Source organism: Chiroxiphia lanceolata, chromosome 3 (assembly GCF_009829145.1).
Source record: "Chiroxiphia lanceolata isolate bChiLan1 chromosome 3, bChiLan1.pri, whole genome shotgun sequence".
Classification (NCBI taxonomy): domain Eukaryota; kingdom Metazoa; phylum Chordata; class Aves; order Passeriformes; family Pipridae; genus Chiroxiphia; species Chiroxiphia lanceolata.
In genome coordinates this window covers 11,351,235-11,377,542 of record NC_045639.1, presented here as the reverse complement: position 1 = coordinate 11,377,542, position 26,308 = coordinate 11,351,235, and the positions used below count along the sequence as shown (strand labels likewise).

At 42.9% G+C, this 26,308-nt stretch overlaps 1 protein-coding gene across 2 annotated transcripts in view; it reads left to right on the top strand.

The window, feature by feature from the left end:
- Nucleotides 1-26,055, top strand: part of SPRED2 (sprouty related EVH1 domain containing 2) — a 60,037-nt gene extending 33,982 nt beyond the window's left edge. For both annotated transcript variants that reach the window (XM_032681541.1, XM_032681542.1), the window contains 4 exons: nucleotides 802-970; nucleotides 3,721-3,785; nucleotides 21,997-22,146; nucleotides 22,573-26,055. In XM_032681541.1, coding sequence (XP_032537432.1) covers nucleotides 802-970; nucleotides 3,721-3,785; nucleotides 21,997-22,146; nucleotides 22,573-23,223 — 1,035 coding nt within the window. In that variant the 3' untranslated portion in view covers nucleotides 23,224-26,055. The remainder of the gene's footprint in view (nucleotides 1-801; nucleotides 971-3,720; nucleotides 3,786-21,996; nucleotides 22,147-22,572) is intronic.
- The last annotated feature ends 253 nt before the right edge of the window (nucleotides 26,056-26,308 follow it).

The following is a 26,308-nucleotide window of genomic DNA, read 5'->3' as shown; positions in this document are numbered from 1 at the left end:
AAATTAATAAAGCCTTTTCCTGATTTCCAGGGGCAGTTTTAGATGTTACAGTTTGTTATCTCGTTTTTATATGTTTGATTCTTCTGAAATAGACTCCCGTGAAGATATGGGCCAGCTTAAAAATAGCACTCCCTGCACAGGCTCCAAAACTGCATTATTGGAGTCAGAAATGATCTTGCTTTCAAAAAGACTGGTGTTTTAAAGCTGTTTCAGTTGTAGTTTGTCTTTTGCAATTCTATTTTGCTTAGGATGCTTTTTTTGACATTATTTGGGAGTCATGCTTATGGTTTTGGGGGATGGAGTTAAGACATGACAAGCCATTCCTGTTCTCCCAGAGCATCACCCTAGAGATGGTTTTTGGCACAGCAGAGGTTGAGATGACTGACTGGCTGGGGGTGAACAATTTAAAAACAGTGAGGGGAATGTTGCAGCTCCTCCTGAATCTGCTGCTGGTGGTGGATAAAATTTCTGCTGAGCAAAATTATGGAGGGAAGAGGTTCTCCCTCCACCTGAGCCCCCAGTAGCTTAACCTGTGCCAATGCTGAGCCTGGGTCTAAAATAGGCTCCTGCGCTATGGAATGAGCGCCTACTCAAAGCACAAGCAAAAGATGAATGTGCAGTGGTTATGAGAACAATTACAGAGTCTGGTGTTTGTTAGTCATCGTTTGGTAGGGAAGGATGTGTTCCCCTACGCGAGGCATGACTTGGCTTGCTTTTGGGTCCGGCCTGAGATGGTGCCGGCTGTGTCCTTGGGGTGGGAAAAGTGACTTTGCTCCTCTTTTGGGGCTCACGCCCTCCTAGGTGGTTCTGGAGTGCTTTGTGAAGAAGGACCTGGTGTACACGAAGGCAAACCCCACCTTCCACCACTGGAAAGTTGACAACAGAAAGTTTGGGCTCACTTTTCAAAGCCCCGCCGATGCTCGAGCCTTCGACAGAGGAGTGAGGAAAGCCATCGAGGACCTCATTGAAGGTAGCATGGAGGTGGATGCTTCCAGCCTTGGAAGAGTGGGGAAGGGGTTTGAGTCAGGGAGCTGGGAAGAGGGATGGATTTAAAATCAGCTTTTAAGAACTGAGTTTTCTCTTCCCTTAAGGACATAAGGTGTTTCTGTCCAAGTATTTTTCAATCCTATCTGTCCACACTTCTCACCCTTAATTATCATCAAGTTTGTTGTTATTGCTTTCTTTGATAGGCTTGGATTTCACACTAGTGATGGCAACTCAAACAGCCCAGGCTCTTCTTTATGTGCAGTCAAATCTCGTCTTGCTGAAGTCTTTGTTAAATCATAGGATTAATTCTTGCCTGGAGTTGAATAAAACTTTGGTTTGTCTTTGGTTTTATTTTGAAGTAATTAGTTTTGTCTGCATCCTCTTAGTTGAATGGTAGTTCTTGAAGACTTTGTTGTGTTTTGGGGTGTTGTTTTTTTAGTTCTGCAAAAAATGCGTTGGAATTGCCCGTGCTTTGAAGTTGTCATAAATTTTTGCTTTTCCCAGTTCATTGCAATCAGGCAATCATAATACAGCTATAATTCTATTGTACTTTATTTTAATAACATTTGATTCTTCATGGGGGTTTTTTCTTGATTTTTTTTTTAACCATGCCACTTTACGTAGGGACTTAGTGATTCAAAACCTTTTGCCTTCTCCATCTGTGTGACTGGGACATTTTTATGTACAGATGGTATCATTTTTTGAGGATACTCACTCAAATATACGTCCAGATGTGTATTATTTTTGAGGACACCAGCTCCATAAGACAGCTTAATGTTCTAGATACCCTGTCCTTGCTTTAACATGAAAATGGTGGATACTGGGAGACAGTTAATCCTCCAGTGCTCCTTGCTGGCAAATACCTCATCAGTTAGAGGAAGGATGTTCTCAAATAGTTACTCATTGGCTTTTTTCTGTGCAATTGACATGAAGAAGCTACAGCCAGACTTTCCACTTTCTTCTTCTTGCTAAGACTGTGAAGCATTTCGAGTCATAAAAGTGATGTTTTATGTAAGTGGCACAGGACTGTGCAAAGTTTCAAGGAGGTGATAACTCATCTGTATGGTCTTTTGGAGATGCTGATACTTGGCAACTCCTGTTTTGCTCTTTCTGATCCATTTTACAGTGGAGGTATTTAAAATCAAGTTCTGCTGCATCTCAGATGCTTCAAAATCAGCAAATCTATATTTATCCCATTAACAGTACAGGCTGATCCTCATGAATGTGTTCCTCCTTAACTTCCAAATAAGGCTTTCTGAATGAACAACAATAACTGGCTCATGCACACACAGCATCGGGCAGCCGACTTCATTTGTCATTCATTTTTTGTTCACAGACTTGATCGAATTTAGCAGGTAATATTAAGCACAGCTGACTGTGCATTTGGAACTTCATGAAATCACTGCTTTATTGTTAATATTTAACCTGCAGTTCATTCCCTGTAGCATCAGAAGTTTGGTGCACAAGTACAGGAATCCTATGCAGCTCCATAGAGCATTGGGGTATTTTAATTTTAAAGCTAATGTAGCAAATGGCACAAATGTTTCCACATTACTCAGTGTTTTAAGTGGGCTTTCGCACTTAGCTCTGCACATCTTCATGATGATGCAACTGAGAGCAGCCAAGGCTGGTGCTGATAGCATTATATAAAGCACGTTATTTTAACAAATTTCCAGAATGAAGGCGGTACAAACCGTTCAACTATTTTGGTCAGAGATGTGATGGGGCTGTAATTCAGTCTAACAGTGGGCTTACAGCAGAAAAATAGACCTTTGACTTGGAGTTTCTCCCCCAAGGCCATCTTGCTGCACCCACCTTCCTTGGAGGCCTCATGGAGGGTGAAGCCAGACGGGAAGGGGGGCTGGTGTAAGGAGAGGGGTCACCCCCTTTTAGCTACAGCATAAATTTACTGTCAAGTCCAACAATGGTGTTTGTCACCCTCTGTGATGCCCTTCTGGGATGTGGATGCTGACTGGGCTTTCCAGCGGCTCCAGAGGGGAACACCCACGGGATGAGGAAAGACATTGGAAGAAGATTTTTTTAATACGCTTTCCCACTTTTCCAGAAGATTGCCATGTAACTAGTGAAAATGGCACCCCAATATTTTGCTCTTTTCTATGGTTTTACACATATCAGCTCCTTTCAAACGCTTTGCTTATGTGGGGCAGGGTGGTTTTCTGAGAAGCAGCTGATAACAGAGAAGACCTTTAGAGTATATAACAACTTCCAGATTTGGAAGGAGAAAAAAACTCAGTCCAACTCTTCATTTTCAAAGTCAGGTTTGTTTTTTTTAAACAAAAGGCTATTTTGCCCCCAGATTTAGGGAATATGTGAAGAAAAACTCATATATGGTTTCTTGACAGCTGCAGATATAGCCTCAAGCACTGATTAGTGCATAACTTTACCATTCTACAGAAATTAAAGTCTTCTGTAATTGGAAATGGTAACTGCTATTTTTAACATTGTTAATTAGCATTGCCAGCCACACAGTTGCTTTTACAGATACTTTCAGATTTTACCTTTCCAAACCTAGCTTGGATTTTACCTTTCCAAAACTCAGAAGAATGGGTTTTTCTTCCTTAGTTTGAGCCACTCTTTCACGTATCTACAACACACAAACTTGTGAGAATCCAGACGTTTACTGGCCTGATTAAAAAAAAAAAAAAAACAAACAACAAAGGTTGCATGGAAATGTTGTCATGTGTTTAAAAAATTGGTTTTTTTTTTTCCTAGGATCTACGACTTCCTCGTCCACCCTTCACAACGAGGCTGAGGTCGGCGATGATGATGTCTTCACTGTAAGTACATGTCACCCGAGGTCGTTCTCTTTCATGCTCAGGTTTACATGGTCAAGTTTGAAAGGGTTTTTTGTTTTTATGCCTCAGGGTTGGCTTTCAGCCACCATCGTGTTTGGCCATTGGGTGTGTTTTATTTGATGGAAGTATATCCTCTACAGAATGTTGGGTTTCTTTTGGCCTCCCACTGCCACGTGAAAAGCATGTCGGAGCAGATGATGTCAGGGGCTAGAAGTGAAGAAATAGTCACCCTCAAATTTCCTGTGGCTTAGTCTGAGTGGTGCACACACACCTCTTAATACTTCTCTCTGTCCATGAGAAGCTTCCTACAAACTCAAGGAGGTGACTGCTACTCAGGTAAAGAAGATTTTGAATCACAGTTCTTAACAGAAGCCAACTTTAAAGATGTTTCACCTGTACATAAAATGTAGAAAGTTCAAACAAGTGGCTTTTTTGGTGGAGGAAGGCACAGTAATGTGCCACCTCCCTAACCAGCAGTGACTTAAATAAGAGTGAGTTGTTTGCAGTTTATTTGTGGTATTGTCTAAAATGTATTTTGGAGCTTTGCTGAAACAGAAGTGGCTACACTTGCACACTTTAAAAGGAAAGTTAAAAAATAAAAAAACCTGTCAGGTGAAATTCTGGATCTGGTCAGGGCTGTTTAATCACAGGCTGAAAATGAGTTGCTCAGTGTATATTTTGTCTTATTGAATTCATTTGCTCACCTTAGATTGCAGCCCCCCATGCACACATATATATGTGCATTAGTATATTATAAATGTCATTGTTCTGTGGGGCCTGAGTGCCAGGAGGGTGGAAAGTGGGACATCCTCTGTGCAGCAACAGTATCACAAAATTGTCTTTGTGATTCGTTAAGGTGAATGAGGAAAAAAATGAGTACAGGCATCAAGCTGTTTGAAAATGGGTACCAGGAAGCACCAGAAGCCAAAAGGTGTTTTTGAGGGTGGTGTTTCACCAAGTGTGGGACCGGGTCAGGTTCCCTGCCGCGTTTTGACCAGATCCTCCCGACGGCTGGCACGTTGTCTGCATCTGTCCTTTTGTCAAGGCTCAGGGAGACAAACAACAGCAGGCAGGGTTAAAAGGTGACTTCCTGCACTCTGCAGCAAAACTATCATTAGCAGCTGCTTCCCAACTACCTGCCAGAAGTGATTTATAGGCACTGGGTTGGGACAGACCAGGGGGAGGCACCGGTGGAGCCAGAGCCGTTTACCAATATGTGCTGTTTTGCTCCCAGATTCACCGGATGAGCTGTGCTCTGCTGGGGGTGGACAGTCACTCTTGATGTGTGTGTGGCTATTCTGTGCTCATCAGAAAGGGGATGACTATCAAAATGTGCCTTGGGTGGGTGTGTGCCAGCTCTCACTGGGCTACACATTGGAATACTCAGTGTTTAAGCAGTGAGAAGTAGCCTGTGGAAATAAGAAGGGATATTTTTTACTAAAATCCTACTGGCTGATGTTTAGGGACCTGAGAGTGCTCCTGAATTTCTTCACACACTCAATCTCGAGGTTGAGTGTTGATTATTAAACTCATAGGATGCTTTTTACCAGGAGGAAGAACTTGTTGCCTTTAAGTAGGTGTTGTTTTGCATTGGAAAAGTTGGATGAATGGTGCTCCAGCGGCATCCAAATCACTCAAACTCCTGCAATCAAAGTGAAGGACCAAAACTCTGAGAGATTTTTCCCATTGTCTTGACCCCGGGGAGGTGACAGGTAACTCCCTGCCGTGCAGATATTTATGGGTAGGATTCCTGATGGAGAAGGAGCAAGAAGATCCTCAATAGCATTAACAAGCAGGGAAACCTCAGCAGCAGTCAGCATTTTTTTGGGATCTGGGGGATGAGTTGTACCCTGCAATGGCAGCGCTCTCTGTGTGGTTTTGTGATCTCCAGAGAGCCAGAGGGACTTCACTGGTGGTGCTTCCTCTCATGGTGCTGTTAAGTCAAGCTGTTGCATCAGGCAGATGTGTTGTTATACTCCAGAAATAAGGCTTTAGGGGCATCTTCTTCCCTAATATTTCTTCTTTGTTTTCCTGAGATGAAGTCTTTCCTTTTCCTACAGCTCTTCAAAGCTCTCAACTTCTGTTTATCTGGTAGATTATGGTGGAGTATGAAGTCTGCATAAGCCAGAAATAACATACTGAAGCATGGAGCAGTTTAAAACTGGAAGAAATTGATAGGGCTGTGAAATGTTTTATTTTTACCCTTCTGTTTCATTCTTCCTTTGCACATATTTTTGACTAGTGTATCATAGTCCACTTGGTCATCCTTCCACGCAAAACTTCCCTGCAACTTTCTGTAAACTCTTTCTCAGCCACAGCAGTGGATTTTTTGAGTTTGGGGTTTTTTCCCCCCCACCACCCTGTGTTTTAAAGAGAAAGTACATTTGTTCTTTTTTATTTCCTAGGGTAGTTATTAAAATCTTCACAGTCCTCCCCCTCTCCCACTCATGCATGAATAAACTTAACTGCGTGCGGCAGAATTTTCAAAAGCATCTGCATGATTGAGTCATTTAATCAGTCATTTACCCATCTCTGAAAATCCCAGCCGTTGCTGCTGCACTGCTGCCTCAAGTATTTGGCCCGAGGTCCTGCTCTCCTTGAAGATGTTTCAATCTGTTCAAGCACAGCAGTCCAAAACCTCACATTTCCTAGGATGCTTTGTGACCAGCCACCCTGACTTCATCGTGCACCAATGTTTGCACCAACCAGTTTTAAAACAACCACCCTCGCTGCATAGAAGCCGTGACTCCAACGTGGCTGTTGGTTATTGACTGACCTTATAATGTCAATCAATTGGCTTTTATAATGTTCGCTCCAGTCCTGCTCCGTGGGATGTGCATATTTTTGTGTGTGCAGCTTGTGCATCATCCACTTCGTTTATTCATCATGCAGCCCTTCCAGGCATCCAGCAAGGTACTTCCATGGGAAAGAGAAGTTTTGCCCTAGAGGTAGAGCTCCCCTTCAGGCTATGCTCTTTGTGTGGCTTAGTGGAAAATAATTTTCTTGTACCAGAAGGTGGATTTATTTTTTTTGTTTCCGAGGGGGTGAATTATCTACAGTTGTGGCAGTGTGAACATTTGCTTGGTGTCAGGAGCCTTATCTCCTCCCATCACAGTAACTTGCAGTGCCAGGATGATAACTTGGGCAGCAGTACCCTGCCCCATCCCTGTGGTGTATGCTCCCCATCCATCTTCTTGAAGCATGGATTACATCTTTAAAAACAGGACTTTGCCAACTAATACTTTTCCTGTGGCTCAGACCTACAGCAGACCCCTGTTCTGAAGCTCGTACCTGATAGGGCAGAAAACAAAAGTATATAGAAGTAAATGTCACTGACTCGAGTTGAAAAATGCTTATTTCTTAAATGAAATCTCCATTTAGAAGTTTTAACAATATGTAGTTGTGTTTCTTTAATTTCAGATCCTCAGAAGAGCCCATAAATGTTTTCCATATGTTAGCAAATAAATTTCTCCTGTCTTGTACATTATAAATCGTCCTCTCAAGAGATGCAATCTGAGTAAGACTGGCCATCCCTTCTGTCTCCATTGGGGAAAACACTGTCATTGCAACAGGCTGAGGTTGTTCTGTTTGTCTTCATCCATCCAGCCTGCATCTTCAGCCTTCTTTAATTAACATTCATTTCAGAAGTAACATTTAATGCAGGCTGAATATATTCTATAGTTCCTCAGCCATGGAATTTGTCATATAATTGGGTTCTTGTGTAAAATTTTTTCCTCAATCTACACTTTTACTTTCAATTACAGATAATAATCCCACATGACCACAAAGTGAAAAATGTGAATTGAGTCCAAGGAAAAAAGGTCAATGTCTTCCAGAGTCTTCAGAGTGCCTGAAATGGTCTCTTTTAGCATCCCATCTGAAAAAGCAGAGGTGTTTGTTCTGAAACCTTATGACCAGTTCAGCTGAAACACCACTCATGTGTTTTTCAGATAAATCTGCAGCCTTGTGCCTGCTTTAGTGCTAAAGAAAAGACACCCACTGGCAGGAGGAGCAGCAGCTCCCATGTTTATTCTGGTTTGTGACTCTAAAAAAAATAACTGCAGTCTCTTTCTGGGTTAGGGGGAATGTAAGAGAGAAAACAGCAAAATTCAGCCTTACTAAGTTTGACATGCACTGTACAATCACAGCTGTTTCATGTAATCAATAATAATGTTTTTAAAAACCTAGTTTTTGTTCAAAGTGAGACCTGCAAAATTTTGGAAGTAGAGCAGGCATGATCTAGAGGTCCTTGGCTGAGCCACAGAGTTGTGTTTCGAGGCGCCTACATTTGATTCATTGCTTCCCTTGTTGACTCCTGGCTAGAAGCTTGCTTACCTTGGTTCCCCAACTACAAGACAGGGAAAACATTCTCCTGCTTCACTAAGGTGAAGATCTTGCTGCCACTGCTTTTCTTCTTGGACTTCCAGCAGGAGTCTTCATACTCGTGTTTTCACCACCAAATTGTGTGTTTGGAGTGATCCTGTGCCCCTTATGCCTTTTGAATGTGGACTCCTGTGCTTGGGGATGAGTTAGGAAGTTTGTTATGTGGCATGGATGGTGCTGGTAGTCATTTTAGAGAGAGGCACAATTACCCATTCCCCACCAGAGTGGTGCACATTGGGGCAGATGTTGCCATTACAGTCCTCCTTGCATCTCTCCTGCTTTCCTAAAGAAAAGAAGATTTCTCCCTGCTGCCTTTCCATGAAACCTTTTGTCTACTTTCATCTCCCATGTGGGCCTCAAGTGTGTTAGAGCCTCACTATTAAAATTTATAAGATTTATGTTAGTTAGATTAGATAAACAGTAAATGTAATTTTTTCTTGCTGGCTTGGACGTTTCACATTCAGATGGTTCTTTTAAAGAACCACTGTAGCTTTTTTCTGTAAAGTAGACATGCAGAAACCCGGTCCAAATACTTTGGAATATATTTGTAAGTTTTGTGGGATGCTGGAGCATCTCATCCCACCCCTCTGTGGAAAAAGATGTTGCTGAGAGTAGAGAAGCACTGATGTGTTTCTGTCAGAAGTTGTGCTCAGGGATTGAGGAGCCACAAGAGCCTGCAATTTCCTTTTTCTTGAGGCTGTGCTAGAGTAGCAGACAGGAAAAATGCTTTTTGGAGGAGCAGAGCTCTCTGTGGGGATGATGGGGCTGGCACCTTCAGCAAATCCACCTTGTTTGCTCTGTGAGGCTGAGCAAAGTGATGAGGGGATTGTCACAGTGACAGGACTCGATGGCCTCACTTCTGTTCTTCTTCCTGCCCAGCAGCCAGCTATGCTGTGCCTGGACAGCCAGAGGGTTCATTGCTGCTAGCCACATCCTCTGATGTCTGGATTTTGGGCTCACATTGTAAACCACAGCTATTCTAATTCAGATTTTAAAAGGAAAAAAGAAAAAAAGTACTTGCTAGGGAGAGAGAAGTTCACACACAGAAACCAGCAGGCTCAAACCCCGCCCTCAAAAAAAAAACAACAAAAAGAAAACAAACAAAAAGAAAAGAAGCCATAGCTGGCTTTGACCAATGAACTCTTTTATACTCTTTTATAGCTGAGTCTCTCATGGTGCTCTGGGCATCCTTGCCCGGCACCCGAGCAGTCAGTGCAGCACCAGCTCAGCGAGTGCTCGTGGTGTCTGAACACGGCTTTCACTCCTTGCACTTCAGCACTGGGAGCTCTGCCTTGATCTCTTCCAGCAGGCTCACTACCAAGGTAGTCCTGGAGGCTGAAGTCATTGGTTTATCTGTAGTTTGGGGTTTTTTTCCTTCTTCCCATTAATCCCAGGGTGTATCGGCTTTTCAGTGGAATTCTTCCTGCTTGTATGCCGGGGGTCAGAAGGCAGGAGAGTTGCCACTAAAACAGTGAAAAGGTCCTGAATACCCAGCTGTTTTAAGGCTAGCTGCTTTTTATCCCTTCCTTTGTTGTTTGTTTGGGAGTTTTTTGATGCCTTCAGGTTAACTTTGCCCACACAAATTCACGATGCTCAATGGCAGTGGATACTGATGTTCAGAGAGATTTTTCAGTAGGGAAGGTCAAGTGGAAAGTTTTTTCTCTGGCTGTCAGGTTTATTTTCTAGTGTTATGTTTCTCCCTTTCTTTCAGGACCTCCTGTTTCTTTCCAGTGATGCTGGAAATTAACCCTTTTTTTTTTTGTCTTTTTACCAATACAAGCAAGGTTTACTCACTGATAATTTAATACTGTTGTCACTGAAACAGAGGTATCATCTGGGATGGCAGCTGCTCTTTTACTTAAGTCCTTCAAAACTGCGGGGGCAATTACTATCTTCTTCAGCCTATAGATTATCCTTGCTTTCTCATAGCCTGTCATCTGGACAGAAGGAAATATGAAAATTACTGTGGCGTTGGAGGTACACAGAACATAAAATCCATTTATTCTTGTGTATATAACAGATTCATGAGATGTAGTGTGGAGCTCAGGGGAGCTGGTAGGAGAGAGATTCATGGGGTAAATTTGAAGCTTTATTTGCTTCCTTTAAAAGAAAGGAGGGGGAGTAGGGGTCTTGCAAAATTTATGTATTGCTTTATTGTATTTATCATGTTGGTTTTTTTGCTTTTGTGTCACACTCTGATAGGCAAAGCATTCTTTTCTTGCTGCAGATCAGGAATAAGCAGTTCAACACGATTCCCAGATGCGTTGAACTTCAGTTACTTTGGCACTGTTTCACTCTTAAGTGAATTACGAATAAGAAGAACAAAATATTAAGCAGAAAATATCTGTATTGCTATCAGGTATTCTAAGTCTTGCTGTCGTGTAATTTTTATGTAGCTAATTATAGCTGCAACTGGGATGTGTTGAGCTACCTTGCTGAGGGTAAGCAATTTCTCTTGTCACAATATTTCCTCTCAAGACCATGTTTGTAGTGTGTTTTCTGGCTCTGTACCATTCCCACATGCAAACACAGTTGGTTGTGCACTGGGATTGGGATATATCCTGCAGGAAATGGAAATTTGATCTTCTGCTGTGGTGGAAGTTTCCTTGTAGCTGCATCTTGCCAGAGCTTGTGTTGTAATTTGTACACCAGTTAGGTGTTGGTTTTGTTTGGTTTACTCCAGCAGTTCAAAGGATGTCTATCCGTCTTTCCTTCTTTCTCCCTCCCTTCCTTATCTTTTTAACACCCAGTTTGGCCTTTCCCTGTACTTAGATGATGATAGGATGGCATGCTTTAGCGTGCCAGCTCTTTACATTTCATACTCTATTAATTATTTTTGTTACATATAAGCAAACTTGCACTCAAATATTTAGGTAACCTTCAGGTTACTGAAACCCTTGTTTTCTTGCAATATGAGGCTTAAGGATGAGAAGGGTCACCAGCAAACCTGCCTGTAAGATTTCCACATCCAAAGGTGACTTGACTGGTGCCTCTCTCTGTTCGTAGTTTCTGGCTGGTGAGTTTGTGATCAGAGTGTGTTGTAGCACCATTTCACACTTGCAATCAACCAGCTGCATGTTTGTCTCCTGAAAAAATAAATTGGCTGTGTAGTAATGTACTTAAACTATGTGATAGTTAAAGTGTGAAGCTGTTTATGAGCATGTTCCCTTTTAATTCATCTGGAGCTAAATGCTTTAGTGTATTTGTGTGCTTAAGGCACAAATGTGTCAGAAACAAAATACAGCCAAGATGAAATTGCCATTTCTTAACATACAGTAAAACAGGGTGGGAAAGGATTTTTTTTGTTATTTTATTTTTTTTTACCTTTGCTTTTGTTCAGCCGTGGTTCCCAGGGCATTTCTTCAGCATTATGTAAGGGGGGGGACCTGATTTGAGTCAAGAAGCCTGTGAAAAGCAAGTTGTTTTCCAGCCAGCTCAGTTCCCCCACCTTGCTTTCACAGCACAGCCATGCCAAGAGTTGGAGCTGGTGTGGGGGAGCAGGATTTGGGGTGGCAGGAGATATTTTAGCACCTATGTGAAACCACAGCCGAGAGATTCAACTTGACTGGTGCACCTTTAGCATCACCAGAGCAGAGAGGGGGCTCCTCCATGCCCCTTTCCCTAGCACGGCTGACCCAGTGCTGAGCCAGCCTGGGGAAGTGAACCAAAAACCAGCCCTATAAAAGAAAACGAATACTTTTCCGGTGGTTTGGCTCCTGGAGCCTGCTTGCTGTAGGGCTGGAAAAGCAGAAGTGCTGGCTCAAGGGAAACTGTAAGAGTCCAGGGACTGAGCGGGCGGCAAAAAACCTCTTCCACCCCACTAATATTCATTGTGACACCTGAAATTCATCATGTACCCCCTTGGCCTGGATACCTCGCCTTCTACAAGACCCGGTGGTACAAGTAAGATGGTTCTTGCACTCGTGTCTGAGTCTGGCTTCGGATTTAAGGCATTTTCCTCCTTCATGTTGCTACTGTGAAATTCATTCTTCGATCGAGACAAGAAGGAGATGACAGAATAGCTGAGGTGGTGTCAGTGTGGGTGTGTTGTGGCCAAATGTGGCTTTTACCTTGAAAATACATGGTATGACTATAGTTTTCCATTAGATTCCTTCTTTGATCTGGGCTATGCAGTCAGCCTTTGAAGTTTACAATCCTTTCTTTCAGCTGTGGGGTGCTTGACAGAAAGACAGGGAATGACCTTTTCCATTATTTTAATATTCAACCTGAGGAAGTGACTTTCAGCAAACAGCTGGCTGCTGTGTTGGAACAAAACTCTTTGTCCCAGGGCGCTCTGAGGAGGAGGCACCAGCTGGATTTGGGGTGTCTTTCCTGGCCCCAGGCACTGGCTCTGAAGGTGACAGGCAGAGTGGACCCTGCACAGGGTGTAAACACTGTTGGAAGGAGACAGCTTTGGCCGGCGGGCAGAGCTGTGACTGACAACTTCCTGTGCTGCAGCAGAAGGGATTAGGGAATGGCTGCCTGGCACACAACCTGGTGGGACCAGAGAGATGCAGATCTGGAGCAAGTGGGCAAAGCTGTGCTCAGCCCCAGCCTCTGCCTAATTTAGAGGGGTTGCTGAGCTGGAGCATCCATCTTGGCAGTGATATGGAGGGAGCCGAGCTGGAACTGTGGAGCAAATGACTGTATTGCTCTTCTCTTCCTGTAATTTCCATATGCTGTTTAAACACTGGCAAATCTGATTTGAATCTGTTGTCTTGTGTAACAAGTAGAAAAGAAAAAAAAAAAAACAAAACACACAGAGTTGAGACTTCCTGGAGTGTGCACCTGAATTTTGCTCGTCTGACTGGAATTTAGTTGCATCCTTTCAAATGGTTTTTTTTTTCGTTGTTTGCAGTTTCTTTTTTTTTAAAGCTTAACAATGAAACGTGCTTTTGCATGAGGCTTCAAGATTTTCCTTTAAATTGGCAGGTTTCCCCTTCCACCCCTTTAAAGAAAGGAAAAAAAAACCCCACAGCACAAAAAACCTCACAACCTTCTGATTGACAAAATACTGCAGGTTTGTGTCCCCTCTGTCCCAGGTATGGTTTTGGTAGTAACTGAAGATGTACAACAAAACACAAGAGTCTGGGGAACTCAAAACGGACCTTTGCCCAGTACAGAAATGCATTATAAAGAACTGCATCTAAATAGCCCTGTTTCCTTCCCTCACCTGCCTAATGTGTTTTGCCAAGGGTCTGCTTGCCCTGTATCTTGTAAATATTTTATGAAAATTAAATCAGAAGTCATTATAGGAAGCAGTTCATCTGTCTCTGTCTCTGTCTGCAAAAGGAGAAGGAAAGGCAGAAGTAAATAAGTACCATTACATTTTTAAGCAGAGCCTGACATATTTTGCAGTGCATGTGAAGAGGGTATTTTAAAAGTTTGCATCAGCTGTTGGATTCTATTTTGGTGATAAATACCAGCTAAAATAACATCAATGCTCATAACTGTGTGAATAAATGACCCCTAACTGACTTCCTAAAATATCATATCAGTCTGCTGTGGGAAGTTTGCATTTAACTGAGTTTTTTCCCCTCTGTTTGTAAGCTGATGTTATTATATAGGAGCACCACTGCTGAATTTAGAGGCTGCGGTTTGGAATTTTTACATAGCAAAGACATTCATGATGGATTAGGTGCATCAGTTCTTTTAGCTTGGCTAATTTAATTTTCATTAGCATTTTTCTTTCCCTCCTAATATTATTTCCTTCCCCCTCCTTGAAAATTTCTGTGTAGAAGAGCTGAGATTCAGTGGTGAGTTCTGTGGAGCCATCTGTTCCCAACTGTGCTCAGCAGCAGTGCAGGCTCCTGCCATCCCCTGTGCGTGTCCAGTGTTTAACACCCCCCTCTGAACTTTCCTCCTTTATTTCCTGGCATTGTTACCCATCTTGCAAAAGGCTTTTTGACAGCGTTGGATGTGCTACGCTCTCTGTTAGCACCTGAAAATTAGGAGCTCCCCCTGCAGCCTCCCATACCTCTGCCCTCTGTGTCACCTGGAGACCCTCCTGTGCTACCACACAGATGGTCAGCTGAGGTCAGGGAGCTGATGCAGAAAAGATTTTGGGCTGGATTTCTGTGGTCCTCCACCCACCTATGCCCACAGAGCAGGTGATGGGACTCGTGGGAGGGAGAAGCAGTGGCCATCACCTCCCCAGAGCAGTACAGACCTTGGTGGCCATTCTCATGGCCTTAGGAGAGGACATGTGGTAACATGGCTAATATTACTTTTTAGAGGAGGGAGGCTTTGCTAATCCTCGTGGAGCTGTACAAACACAAATACTGGATGCTGATCATCCCACCAATGCTGTAATCTGCACCAAGATGTCACTTCCAAGGCATAAAGGGATTAACAGAGCCTTTTTGCGAAAAGGAAAAGCCTGCCTCTACCCCTAGATGGTTTTAAGCAATTGGTTAGTTTAAACAGTTCCCAGGTTTAGGTAAAAAGATCCTGTTGAAGCAGTGTAGCTCATATCAGCATGGAGAAATCCAATCAGGCCACTGCATGGAGGAGTTATAGGAATGAAGAAGGAAATGTGGGAGTCCTGGTAAGGACTCTCCAGATTGATGAGGACGTGGGTACAGAGCCACCCTGCTCTCACCACTGTACTGTGGGATTGCTGTGCTGCCTGGGGGAGCAGCCTTAGTCGCTGGGGCTTGCGGTTTGGGGCTTTTTCCCCTTACAGCGTTCTGGTTTTCCCTTATAAGTACCTGATGCAAAGACTTTTCCTTCCACTGAAGTGATGCTCTAGCCCAGTGGTGCAGTAAGGGCAAGGGAAGAGGGTGTCATATGGGAAGGAAATGTTGTGTGGACCCACTCACAGCCTCTGGTCCTGGGCTGAGTTCGAGTAAAATGGGTGGTACTGTCTTAGCTCAGTCCTCCTCTGACTTTTGCAGACGTTTCTCTTTGTGTCTGTCCAAATGCCTTCTTTTGCAGAGATGTCTGGTGCCTTGTATGTGGCAAATAGTGAAACAGGAAAATCTCACTGAGGTTTCCCCCTTACCACATCTGAGTTTGCCGTGTCATTTAACCGTGTCTGATTCTCATATATTCTTTTTACTCCTCAAAGTGAGCTGTTAAGCCACATCTGTGGTCCACGCAGAACTGACCGGTGTTGCCAGAATAGGGTTTAGCAGGAGTTTAATGGAGATGATCTTGTGCACCAAATTCTTGTAAATGTTCCCTGAGTTTTGCTGACTTCAGCCAGCACAGCCACCAGCATCTTTCTGGCACTGAAAGCTGTAACCACAAAAACTTAAAATAAAAAAAAAAAACAACACAGCAGTAAAACCAGCTAGCTTTCTGCAGTTCATATTGGTATTTTTGTAAGGGATGACTATACTCCAAACATTTGAGAAATTCTAGTCCTGTTCTGGTATTAGAAAAGTCTGAATCCATGCTTATTGTAGTGGTTGTGTACAGCCAATTTGTCTTCAAACTGTACTGGAATATGATCTAACACAAAGCTTTTTCAGACTCTTTGCTAAGGAGTAGAACTAGATTCAGCTCCAGCCATCCTCAGTGGATGAGAGTGGCAAAATGTTTCAAAAATGTATAGAAGCAATTTTCTACAATACAATTTCTGTCTTCGGTGATAGGAAACAAACAGAAATTTGACAAAACATTTTCTTCCATGGCTTTATCTTGCCGTGACAAATTAAAAGCCTATGCTCAGGAAACAGGACACTCAAATCTTAAAAGATTTTTCATACTGAACCTTTTTCTTAATACTTGGATAATCTAAACTCCCCTTGAAATAGGCTGTCATGAGCATACAGGGCACAGTCAGAGGTGGATGGAAAATATCAACTGTTTCCTTTTCTAAATTTCTTGAATAGAGAGAAAAAGGTGTTTTGAGACAAAAATTAGGATTTGTGCCGTTCCACTCTCTGTGAAACTCGAAAGTGCTGTATCTCTTTAGGCTTTAAAAAATAAAAAAAACTGGAGAGGAAAGGAAGCATTTGTTCTGGTCTGGCAAGATTAAGCTGAGGGAGTTCTGGGAGACTATATTTTATCTTAATTTCTTTGGAAAGGTGGAAGTCTCTTTGCCATGCATCTGAAATAACTCTCAGACTTCCTCTTTGTGAAGTTCCTAAACAGCGGAGGCTCTGCAGATAAGCTCCAGGCCGGCGCTGAGCTCGGAATCACTCCCTTGCTGCGTTGTTTCGCCAGCTTTATCATTTTTCCTTTCTGTATTGATAGCACAGCTGTGCCTCCCCCTCTGCCAGTGAATGGAACGGGTCAAGTGAGGAAGGTCTGGCTTGTACCCGGGCTCCCAAGGGAATGCACCTGGGCAGAGCACTCCAAGGGCTCCGGCTGCCTTTGCGGGAGTTTCGGCTGGAGGAGGTCGGGCTGTGGCACAGGAGAATGCAGCTTGCTGGCTGTCATTTTTCCAGGCTCATCCTCAAGCCATGAATTGGTGCAAAGCTGTTTTTCTTGTCCTGGGAATGGTGGGGGTGCCTTCTCAGATGACCATGTGGCAATGGGCTCCTCTTTAACATGTCCAGAAGCTGCTGTGAGGAGCTTTGGCTGTTGCAGACAGGCTGGTGCCTTGCTAAAGATGAGACCTTGAGCCCCACCGAGTCTTGCATTTCCATGGTGCGTGTCAGCACTCCCCCTTGGATCTGTGTGATGTGGTGGGTGGGCTTGCATGTCAGGGGGAGGTGAGCAAAGTGGAGCGTGGCAGTAGAGAGCAGGTTGGTTTGTAGAGGGCTTGTGCTTTGCAAAGGCCAAGCTGGCGTGGGTTTTTGATTCCTTTAGAACTATTACTTGCAAAACTAATTGTTCAACATCATGGTACTTCTGTTCCCCCCTTGCCTCATGTAACCATTAAAATCCTAGAGAGAATAAAAAACCCCCATCTTGTCTTGCTTGACCCACAATTATTTTTGACAGCAAACTTGTGAATCCTTTAACTGGCTGAGAGCACTTCTGGAAGTTTTAAGGGACAGAGCTCCATAATTTCCCTTTGGCAACCGATTTCTGACAAGCTGCCACGGATTGTATTGCTTCGTAATTCTGAGAGGACTCTTTCTTCTTTTTCGTAGTCCCCCTTGGGTATTGCATCACATGGGATGAACCTATTCTGTGAAGCCATTAGAGGCAAGTTGATCAGTCCAGTTCAGGAGCAGGAGAAGGCTTCTTTTTATCAAAGTTTTCTGATAGATGCTTATCTATGCCTATTACTTGGGTATCTGATTAGCTTTCTTGTGTAACAAATCCATTTCAATGAGAAGTAAACTGCAGTAAATGATTAACATAATCTTCTTTACTAATGACTAGGGCTTTTTAATTTAATGAGTCACTTCTAGAAGTCTGAGGGGGAAACAAGGACACAGTTTTTTCTTTTTTTAAATTACCACAGTGCCATCATTTGCCTGTAGAAGCACGGTGTTGTTTCTTACAGCAGCCATACCACACATATGGTACGTCTGCTCGCTCAGATACGTACAGCTCCCTTGCAACAGGAAATGTGTTGCACAGGTTTTATAAAATGACTCTTATGGTCATGATTAACGATTTTGTTATCCAGGCAGTGAAACCACAAGACTTTGGGGCGGCCATAGCAATCACAAAGCTCTGGTACGTGCAGCACAAATGTCTCATAATTGAGCATTTGAGGGCATGTTGAAACAGAGTTTCTTATCAGTCTCCCTGTTCCAACTTTAGTTTTGGGTTCATTTCTCTTATGTGACTACTGGGCATGTTTTCAATAGCTTTCCCTCAAAACCAAATGCTGGAGCTGGATTGGTTTCAACAGGTTTTAGAAGAAGACAGTGTTTCTCTGACAGGCCAGTGGCTCGATGGTTTGGGACCTGATTTCCTGTCGGTGAAATAGCTTGGACAGCATGTCCTTTCTAGGTGTATTCCTGTAGGCGACTGTGTTGTAGTTGGATGACCTGCAGCAAACCTCTCGTGTCTCCACTCTTGACCATCCTCCCCAAAAGTTTCCCTGCCACACTGATGGTAGAAAAGACCCAGTCCTGTCGTGAGGGACAGGAATTGTTCACTGCTTCCCTCACTAACAAGGTCTTGCCATCATTTGTTCATAGTGACACTTGGCTGAAGATGACTGTGCCTTTTCTTTGAGAACATGCCTGACTTTCTCTGGTCACCAAGTCCAGTTTTGGTCCCAGTGGAGTGGTACTGAGAGAACAGTACACTTTTGAAGGCCTGAGGCATCATCATGTCTCTGATCCTTGGATACTTATTTTCTTCTGAGTGTTTCCCTATGGCTTCTTGAACCACATTTTAACTGTAGGCACCATCAGAGGTACCTCGTTCTGCCTGAACCTTATCTGAGCCAGTTCCAGTGAATGCCTCAGAATCTTCCCTTCTGAAGGATACTGGAAGAATAATCTCTTCCTGCTCCCATTTCCATGGGACTCACAGTCCAGTAGACTTCTCTTCCCATCTTCTCCTCCATGATCTCTTTCCCAGGCTGGAGGGACCCAGGGTATTTAGTTAGCTGTTGTTGAGAAGCCATCCCATATCCTCTGTTGTCCTGGCCATGCTTCTGTCACCTTGCCATGGTGGAAATAACCTCTATTGACACAGGGTGGAGGGGAACCAGGACTGCAGACAGATTGGGGAAGCACAGCAGATAGATACAATGCCTTGGTGATTGTTGCTTCTGCTTTTTTTTTTTTTAATGTGTCACAGAGCTGCCTGTTTTAATCCCAAACCTCTTTACTGAGCAGCAATAACTGGCTCAGAGTGCATCACTGCACATGTCAGATCAAGGTGTCTACGTCACATTGCACTTCGGGGTTTTTTTTTTAACATCCAGTCTCTCAGCATTATGAGATTCTTAAGCAAGTTTTCAGGGTCAGCTTTCATTCTGAATAACTTAAGTTTCATCAGAAAATTTTGTCATCTTGTTCACCTCTCTCAGGTCATTGATGAGTATTCTCACCAGCACAGGTGAGGAGCCTGTGGGGTTCAGTGGTGACCTGCTTGGGAGGTGGGTATTTTCTACCTTTTTTTCTTTTTCCTCAATCTTCAGACCATTCATATGTGTCAAGACCTCTCTTCTCCTATGGAAGTTTGAAGCTTCCATGAGGGACCTTCTGGAAAGTAACAGTGCTTATCCCAGCTGATGGTCAGCAAGATAACCCTGCATTTGTTAACCAGCTGCTGCCTTTAACATCGCCAACCAGGAGTCAGCATGAACTTTGTTATGGACCAGTGAGCAGAGCCCTGGTCTTGGATAGCTTGATTTCCCCTTTCTGGGCTCTTAAGAGTAAGTATTTGTGTTGGCAAACTGCCCCTCTAATCTGAGGACATTGAATGTGGAAATGCAGCAATTTTTAATAAGGTGAAAGCGGAGAGCAGAGCCACGGCCTCTGTGGTGTGCTGCAAACAGGTTTTGTAGCCGTGTCAACACATGTGGAGGAGAGGCTCAGTTGCCCTGACGGGTCTAAAGGAGGAGAAGGTGTGGAGGAAAGCAAAGGTAGATACGAATCGGGCAAGATAAAAATCACTACAACCTCCTTTCCAGTTGCCTGTTGCAGAAATGCTGCCTTCCCCGAGAGGCAGCGAATAGCGCTGCTCGGAGGGCTGGTTATAGCTCCCAGCTGCCCTGCTGAGATTATCTAGGAGTTATATCCAGTTTGGGTGGGATTTTTATTTTCATGTAGGACAGCGAGGGAGTTGCAGGGCAGTATGTGCAACCACCTGCAGTTGGGTAATTTTCCCAGGCTTCGTTGTTCTACCCATGAGCACCCATGATGTTTTCAGAGCGAATCCACAAAAGGCTTGTCCCAGCAGGGCTCAGTCACGGATCCAGTGAAGGTGGAGGATTCTACTGGCTGCCATGACACCTCCTTTTTGGTTCATGTCATGTCAACTTTGAGAGCAAGCTGAGGCTGCCCAGACTATGGGGTGTGCACCATATAGAACTCTGAAAAAAAAGGTACTCGTATGAGTACCAACATGGTTGTTGTAACTAAATCCTGGCTCTCCTCGGGTTTTTCAAACAGGTTGTAAGCTTAATTCTATCATGAAGTAGTTGTAAAAGCTGCTCGTTTTCTTTTGAAATGTCCCCAAAATGTGCTGTTTATTGTAGGATCTGAAGTTACAGGTGCAAGACTTGGCTTTGAAGGGTTTAAACCCCACATTTGAAGTGCCTTTGTATAATAAGTTATGAAGACTGGGCTGATAAAACCACTTTTTTAGAAGAACCTGAATATTGGTGCAGTTCCATTTTAGAGGTGTTAACTGTGTTAAGAGTTGATCTGCTTGTACATACTTGTTTAAAAAAAAAGGCAAAAAAACAACCAAAGCAAACACATGCCTTAAAAGTCTGTTCCTAGTGGGTGGGTCAGCCATTCAAAACTCATCCTGCTTGTTGTACCTCTCAGATAACCCTGACTGGCTTTACATCACACTGCAAACATCTGTGTATTTGCTTTCAACAAAGTAAGTTGGGAGTTCAGTGCTTTTTAAGTGCTATACCAGTGAAAGAGAACCAACATCTATTTTTGTGTTGTGACACTTCAAGGTATTCTCATCTTTGGACAGAGTCTTGCAGAGCGTTGTTTTATTTAACAAATACCCATAATGAGGGTGCTTGTACTCTTGGAGTAAAAGATGTGTCTAGGACGATTCATTGGAAAACAGTGTTTAGAGAGTGCATTCTTGACAAGAAGAGAAGGTTTTTCAGGTAAAACCAGTCTTCTACTACTGATACAATTCTCTGCTCTCAAGGTTGTGTCTCTAGCTAACTGTGGAGGCAGATGGAAACCTTTCTCTTGGACTTGTAGCTGCAGCACATCTTGTTAGTTGAGGGGGGGATGGGGTGGAGATTTTTCTTATTTCAAAGCAGCAATGTTTTAGGCATGTTCCATGCTACAGCTGTTCTGATCGTTGTGCATGGAGGCTCTTTTTTTCCTGCTTCCGGTTTGCTGGTGCATTTCACAGCTGTCCATTGATATTCATGGTAATATGAAAGAGCCCAAAAGCTATAAATAGAATTAACAGACAAAATCCTGAATTTCTAGATATCGTATGGCAACTATACTAACCTAGGAAGGGCCATGGAGAGATGATGGCTAAAACTGTTACCCCACTGTATATTTCTGCAGGAGGAAAAATACATATGTTAAGAAGCTGCAGGTATTGGCAACAGCATGTTATTGTGTGATATTTCATCCTTTCGTGATCATTGTTGCATAATGATGTAACTAATTAACCTAAAGAAAGTGCTCACCATGAGCCAGGAACGTATAAAAACTCAACCAACGTTCATTGCACGTTAGAGAGCAGTGACAAAATGAGAGGGAAAATAAACCCTGAAGTTTTTAAAGGAAAGCTGATTTTTTCAAGTAGCCTGTGATGAACTGGAATTTGGTGAGTGTTTGGAGAACGTGTAAAGGTTAACAAAATTGCCAGTGTTTTTGTAGCCTGGGTAGATGCTCTGTCTGAGCCCGCAGGACTTAACACGATTGCATCATTTGATGGAGTTTAACTTTCCTCCTCAGAGGGAGCTTCTAGTGACGACTCATCGTCCTGCCATGCCCAGGATAACAAATAACATGCCAAGCAAATACAAGTGGTGTTGGTGAATATGTCACGGGCAGGCTATGGCATATTATTTTTCCATGTGTGCGGCGACAGCTTTTATGGCCTGGCAACAGATCTGCCTCTTTCAAGTATTTTATGTGAAACTTTATGAAGCCTCCAGCCGTCAGGTGTTGCCAATATTGCAGGTGTGCACAAAGTCAGTGAGTGGCAAAACATCTCCTAATACCATGTGTGGTAACAGCTGAATGTGTGACCATTTCCCCCCTCCCCTTTCCATTTAAAACAGAATGCTACAGATAGCTCCTCCAACTCCTCTCAGAAAAGGGAACAGCCTGTGCGAACTCTGGCTTCTCCTGCATCCTGCGAACATCGAAGAATTTGCACTCGTGGACACCTTCACGACCATTATAGCTCTGACCACTACCATCTAGAACAAGTAAGGTTTCTTCCCAGTGTTGCTACCTCAAGGTCTGTGTCTCTGCCAGAGCTAAGACTGGTGGTTTTCCCCCCCATCCCTGAAAGACACCCCCCCGCTTCCACTCTTCCTGTTTCCCTCTCAGTTAACTTTAAATGGCTTCCAGTTATTAAAAACAAAGCGGGGGGAGAGGAGGGATTACACTGTGGTTTAAAGTGTGACATTGTACCAGGTGCACACGGGCCACTGTAGGACTGTGACAGTTGTACTCACTCCTGAACCAAAGGCTGAAACTCTTGTGATGAATCATAGTGAAGGGCATACAAAAAAGGAAAGACAAAATTGTTGAATATTGGTTCTTCACGAAGCAAGGAGACAGCTGTTGCCAGTAGCTAAGTGAGCTTATTTATCTTTTCTCTCTCTTCCTCTCCATTCCTACTTCCACAGTCAGTACCACGGTCCTACCGGCACGTCAACTTTCCAGACGATGATGAGGAGATAGTGCGCATCAATCCTCGGGAAAAGATCTGGATGACTGGATATGAGGATTATCGCCATGCCCCAGCACGAGGAAAGAACTTTGATCCTGATGACATGGACTCCTACGTACGTTTTGCCAAAAGCGAGGCCTCGAAACACGAATACACTTATCCTTATGTAGACAACTCGGACTTTGACCTGGGTGAAGATATCAAGGGTGCTGTGATAAAGACTCAACCTGTCAAATTCAAGCCCAGGCGGAAGGAAGACGGTGAGAGGTCGCGGTGCGTGTACTGCAGGGACATGTTCAACCACGAGGAGAACAAACGGGGTCAGTGCCAGGATGCTCCAGACCGCGTCAAGACTTGCATCCATCGAGTGAGCTGTATGTGGTGCGCAGACACTATGCTCTATCACTGTATGTCCGACCCAGAAGGAGACTATACGGATCCTTGCTCGTGCGACACCAGTGATGAAATGTTTTGCCTCCGGTGGATGGCCCTTATCGCCTTGTCTTTCATTGCTCCATGTATGTGCTGTTACTTGCCGCTTCGGGCTTGTTACCACTGTGGGGTCATGTGCAGGTGCTGTGGTGGAAAACACAAAGCTGCTGGATGACTACAGATGCATTCAAAGTGTTACGTTTCTCCTGTAGTTCAAGGAACACGTTGGTTTTGGAGCATTGAGATCACTCATTTTGATGCAGCCACTGTGCCCGACAGCATCTGGGAACCACCAGTTCGGATCACTTTACATTGGGTCGTCTGGGGCTCACACTGCATTGATTTGCTCATCAACTGTTCTAACTAACTAACCTACAGCATAGACTTTTGTATTATTAATCTGTAATCAAAACAGACTGTCTTGTACATGTTTATATTTTTTTTTTTTTCATTTAAAATGAGTTTGAGAGAAGAACTGCTTTAAATGGTGGTGGATTGTAGAACATCTCCAGGTTGTGTCTGTCTTGCCTCCGCTTGTGTGGTACCATCAGCGTGTTAGCAAGCTTTGACATTTCTAGAAATGGGGCGGTGTAGTGGACGGAATCTCACTCGGAAGGTATTTTAACTTGCCGTCAAGTTATTGTGTGTGTATAGAAGGTGTGCTAGTAACAAACTTGTACCACAACACAGTATTTCTGTCACTGGTTTTCTTTGGGTTTTTTGTTCTGTTTTCCAAAGCTAAAATAGCCATCTAAGCTGCAGTTCCTCTTTTAGAGTCCATCGTCATTTCCTTCAGCAAACATCTTAAATTATTTCTCTGTTCGCAAAGCTCTGTGAGCAGAAAGCTCATAGTCACATAACCATCGAGAATCTGGAAGTCCTCCTTACCTGTAATCATTTCAGACCACTACTTGAAAGGGAAACTTAAAATTTTAGTGTTTTCTTTTTTCCCTAAATAACATTGGAAAAATAAAACTGTGTTTTCAGAGCTCTGCCCAAAAAGAAAGGGAACTTCTTCATTAGCCAGCAGTGTAATGATCTGTGAATAAAACACTAAGGTTCCAGATGAGGAAAATTGTTGATATGCAAAGAATTACTAACAATGCAATGTCAAAAGCACTATTATGGCAATTCTGGGGAAATGCTGCATTACGTGGTGGATTATATGGAAAATCGTGTTTGCTTGTTTTCTGTATACATGAGCATGAGAACATATGCGTCCACTGTAGAAACAACATTTAGCAATCTAAACAGGTATTTAAAAATCCAAAGCCAGGATCTTAACTACCACTTCCAGTTTGTGACCTGTGGTCCCAATCCTCCAGATACTTACACGTCTCAACGTACTGCGCACGCAGCCGGCGTCTCTGTGAGTCTGTATGTAGGATGAAGCATGTGAGTCTTTGCAGGAGCCAGACCAAAGCGTCTGCCTGGCTTTCCCCCTCCCCAGTTCACCACCCAGGTTTATCAAGTGGATGCATAAGGTGCATACAGCAGGATACTATTACTTTAATTTTTTTATTTTTTTTTTTTTTTAATGTCATGTTGTCTTGTGTACAAGGCTTGTAATTAGCTTGGAAAAAGAGTATTTTTCTAATATATTACAAGGAATAGCCAAATAATTTTTATTAAAAAATAAAAAAACTGATTTAGCGCAGTGAGCTCTAACTAGCATAGTACAATCTGAATACTTTGAGGCAGCTAGGGATTGGCTTGTCAAAGCTGGCACTGCTGTTCCTGCCATAATTTCTTTCTGCAGTAAATTGCCAGTGGGCGCATGTCCTTTCCCTCCCTCTATTGCACATTGACATCAGTCTTAAAAGAGAGGAATTTTTTTTTTAATAATTAATTTGCCAAATAAATGTAAAAGGAACGCTTGCCATTCTTTCTTGGTGGAATGTCCCGACGGTTCCTCTGAGAGTTAATCACAGCTTTCTAGTCAACCATGAATTAAGTATGCAATGTGCTTATTATACACTATAGAGTTGGGTAGGTTTAATTCATAGCAGTTACTGGGGATTTTTTCAGTTGGAGAAAAAAATTGAATGATAGTGGAAAAGGGATGGAGTGTTACACTCTGGGTGATGTGTCTGGGTTTGCTGAGTGAAATATAAATATTTTGTGCCTAATAGCAGTTGACAAATCTCTCAATGGTGTCTAGTAAACATCAAGCCAGCCTCGTAAAAAAAATAATTAATGAAACAACCTTTTCCTTTTATTTCTGTTCTCAAAAGTTGTTTCATGTAAACAAACATCTGTAAGATCTTCTCTCTATAAAGCACAACACTACAAAAAGATCTTACAGTTTTTTGTCCGGTCTTGAAGTGCCCCTATTTATTTAAATAAAGTAGACATACTCCATGCCTTTCTGTATGTCTGAAAATAAAAGTTTAAAAAAAAAGTCCCTCTTTTTTTATTTTATTTTTCCTTCCCCTCCTCCTTCCTTCCTCTTCTCTTGGGTTTTTGTAATACTTGTAGATTTTGCTGCGTGCGTTATTTGGTTTGTGATGGCAGTGGTGTAAGGGCACAAGGATAGAAATGGGTGGTTTTTTGTAAATATTTCTCCTTAATTTCCACACTGCTGCTGAACAGTGTGTAGCGTTCTCCCAGTCAGCTTTGCAATACTGACATCAATCATTTGAGAGAAATTATTCAGATTTTATTTTTGTATCTGTGGTAACAAAAACATTAACCAGTTTTTTTTTCCTGTTGTGGAAAGGTTTTGGTTTTTTGTTTGTTTTTTTTTTTTTTTCCAAGCTATTGCTCACATTAACAAATTAAAGTGCCTGAAGCCTCATCATTATGTATCTATATACTAAAAGTTAAAACCCTGTTGTATTGATTTTTATAAGCCTTTTTACCTCTGTGTAAAAAAAAATATATATACAAGTGTATGATGTACATTTTAGTTCTTAACTTCTTTTTTTATTGTTTCTAATATGTATGATCAGTGTAGCTATTGCTTTAAAATGTACCATGTAAATATAAATACATCATATCAAAATGATGCCGTTTATTGTCAAAATGATGCTGTTTATTGTTATTCGGATGTCCAGGAAATGAGGGGAAGATGGAATGGGGGCGTCTCTGAAGCTACCTGGGGATTTCTGAGGAAAAATATTGATTTATTTCACAGTTTTAGGTAGTAAAGGCTGCTAGCCTTGGGCACGGGCTGTTCTCGCCGAGACACAGTGGGGAGGATGAGGACAGGTGTTTTTCCAAGTGGTTTTTGGGTGGTTTTCAGGTGTTTCACACATTCA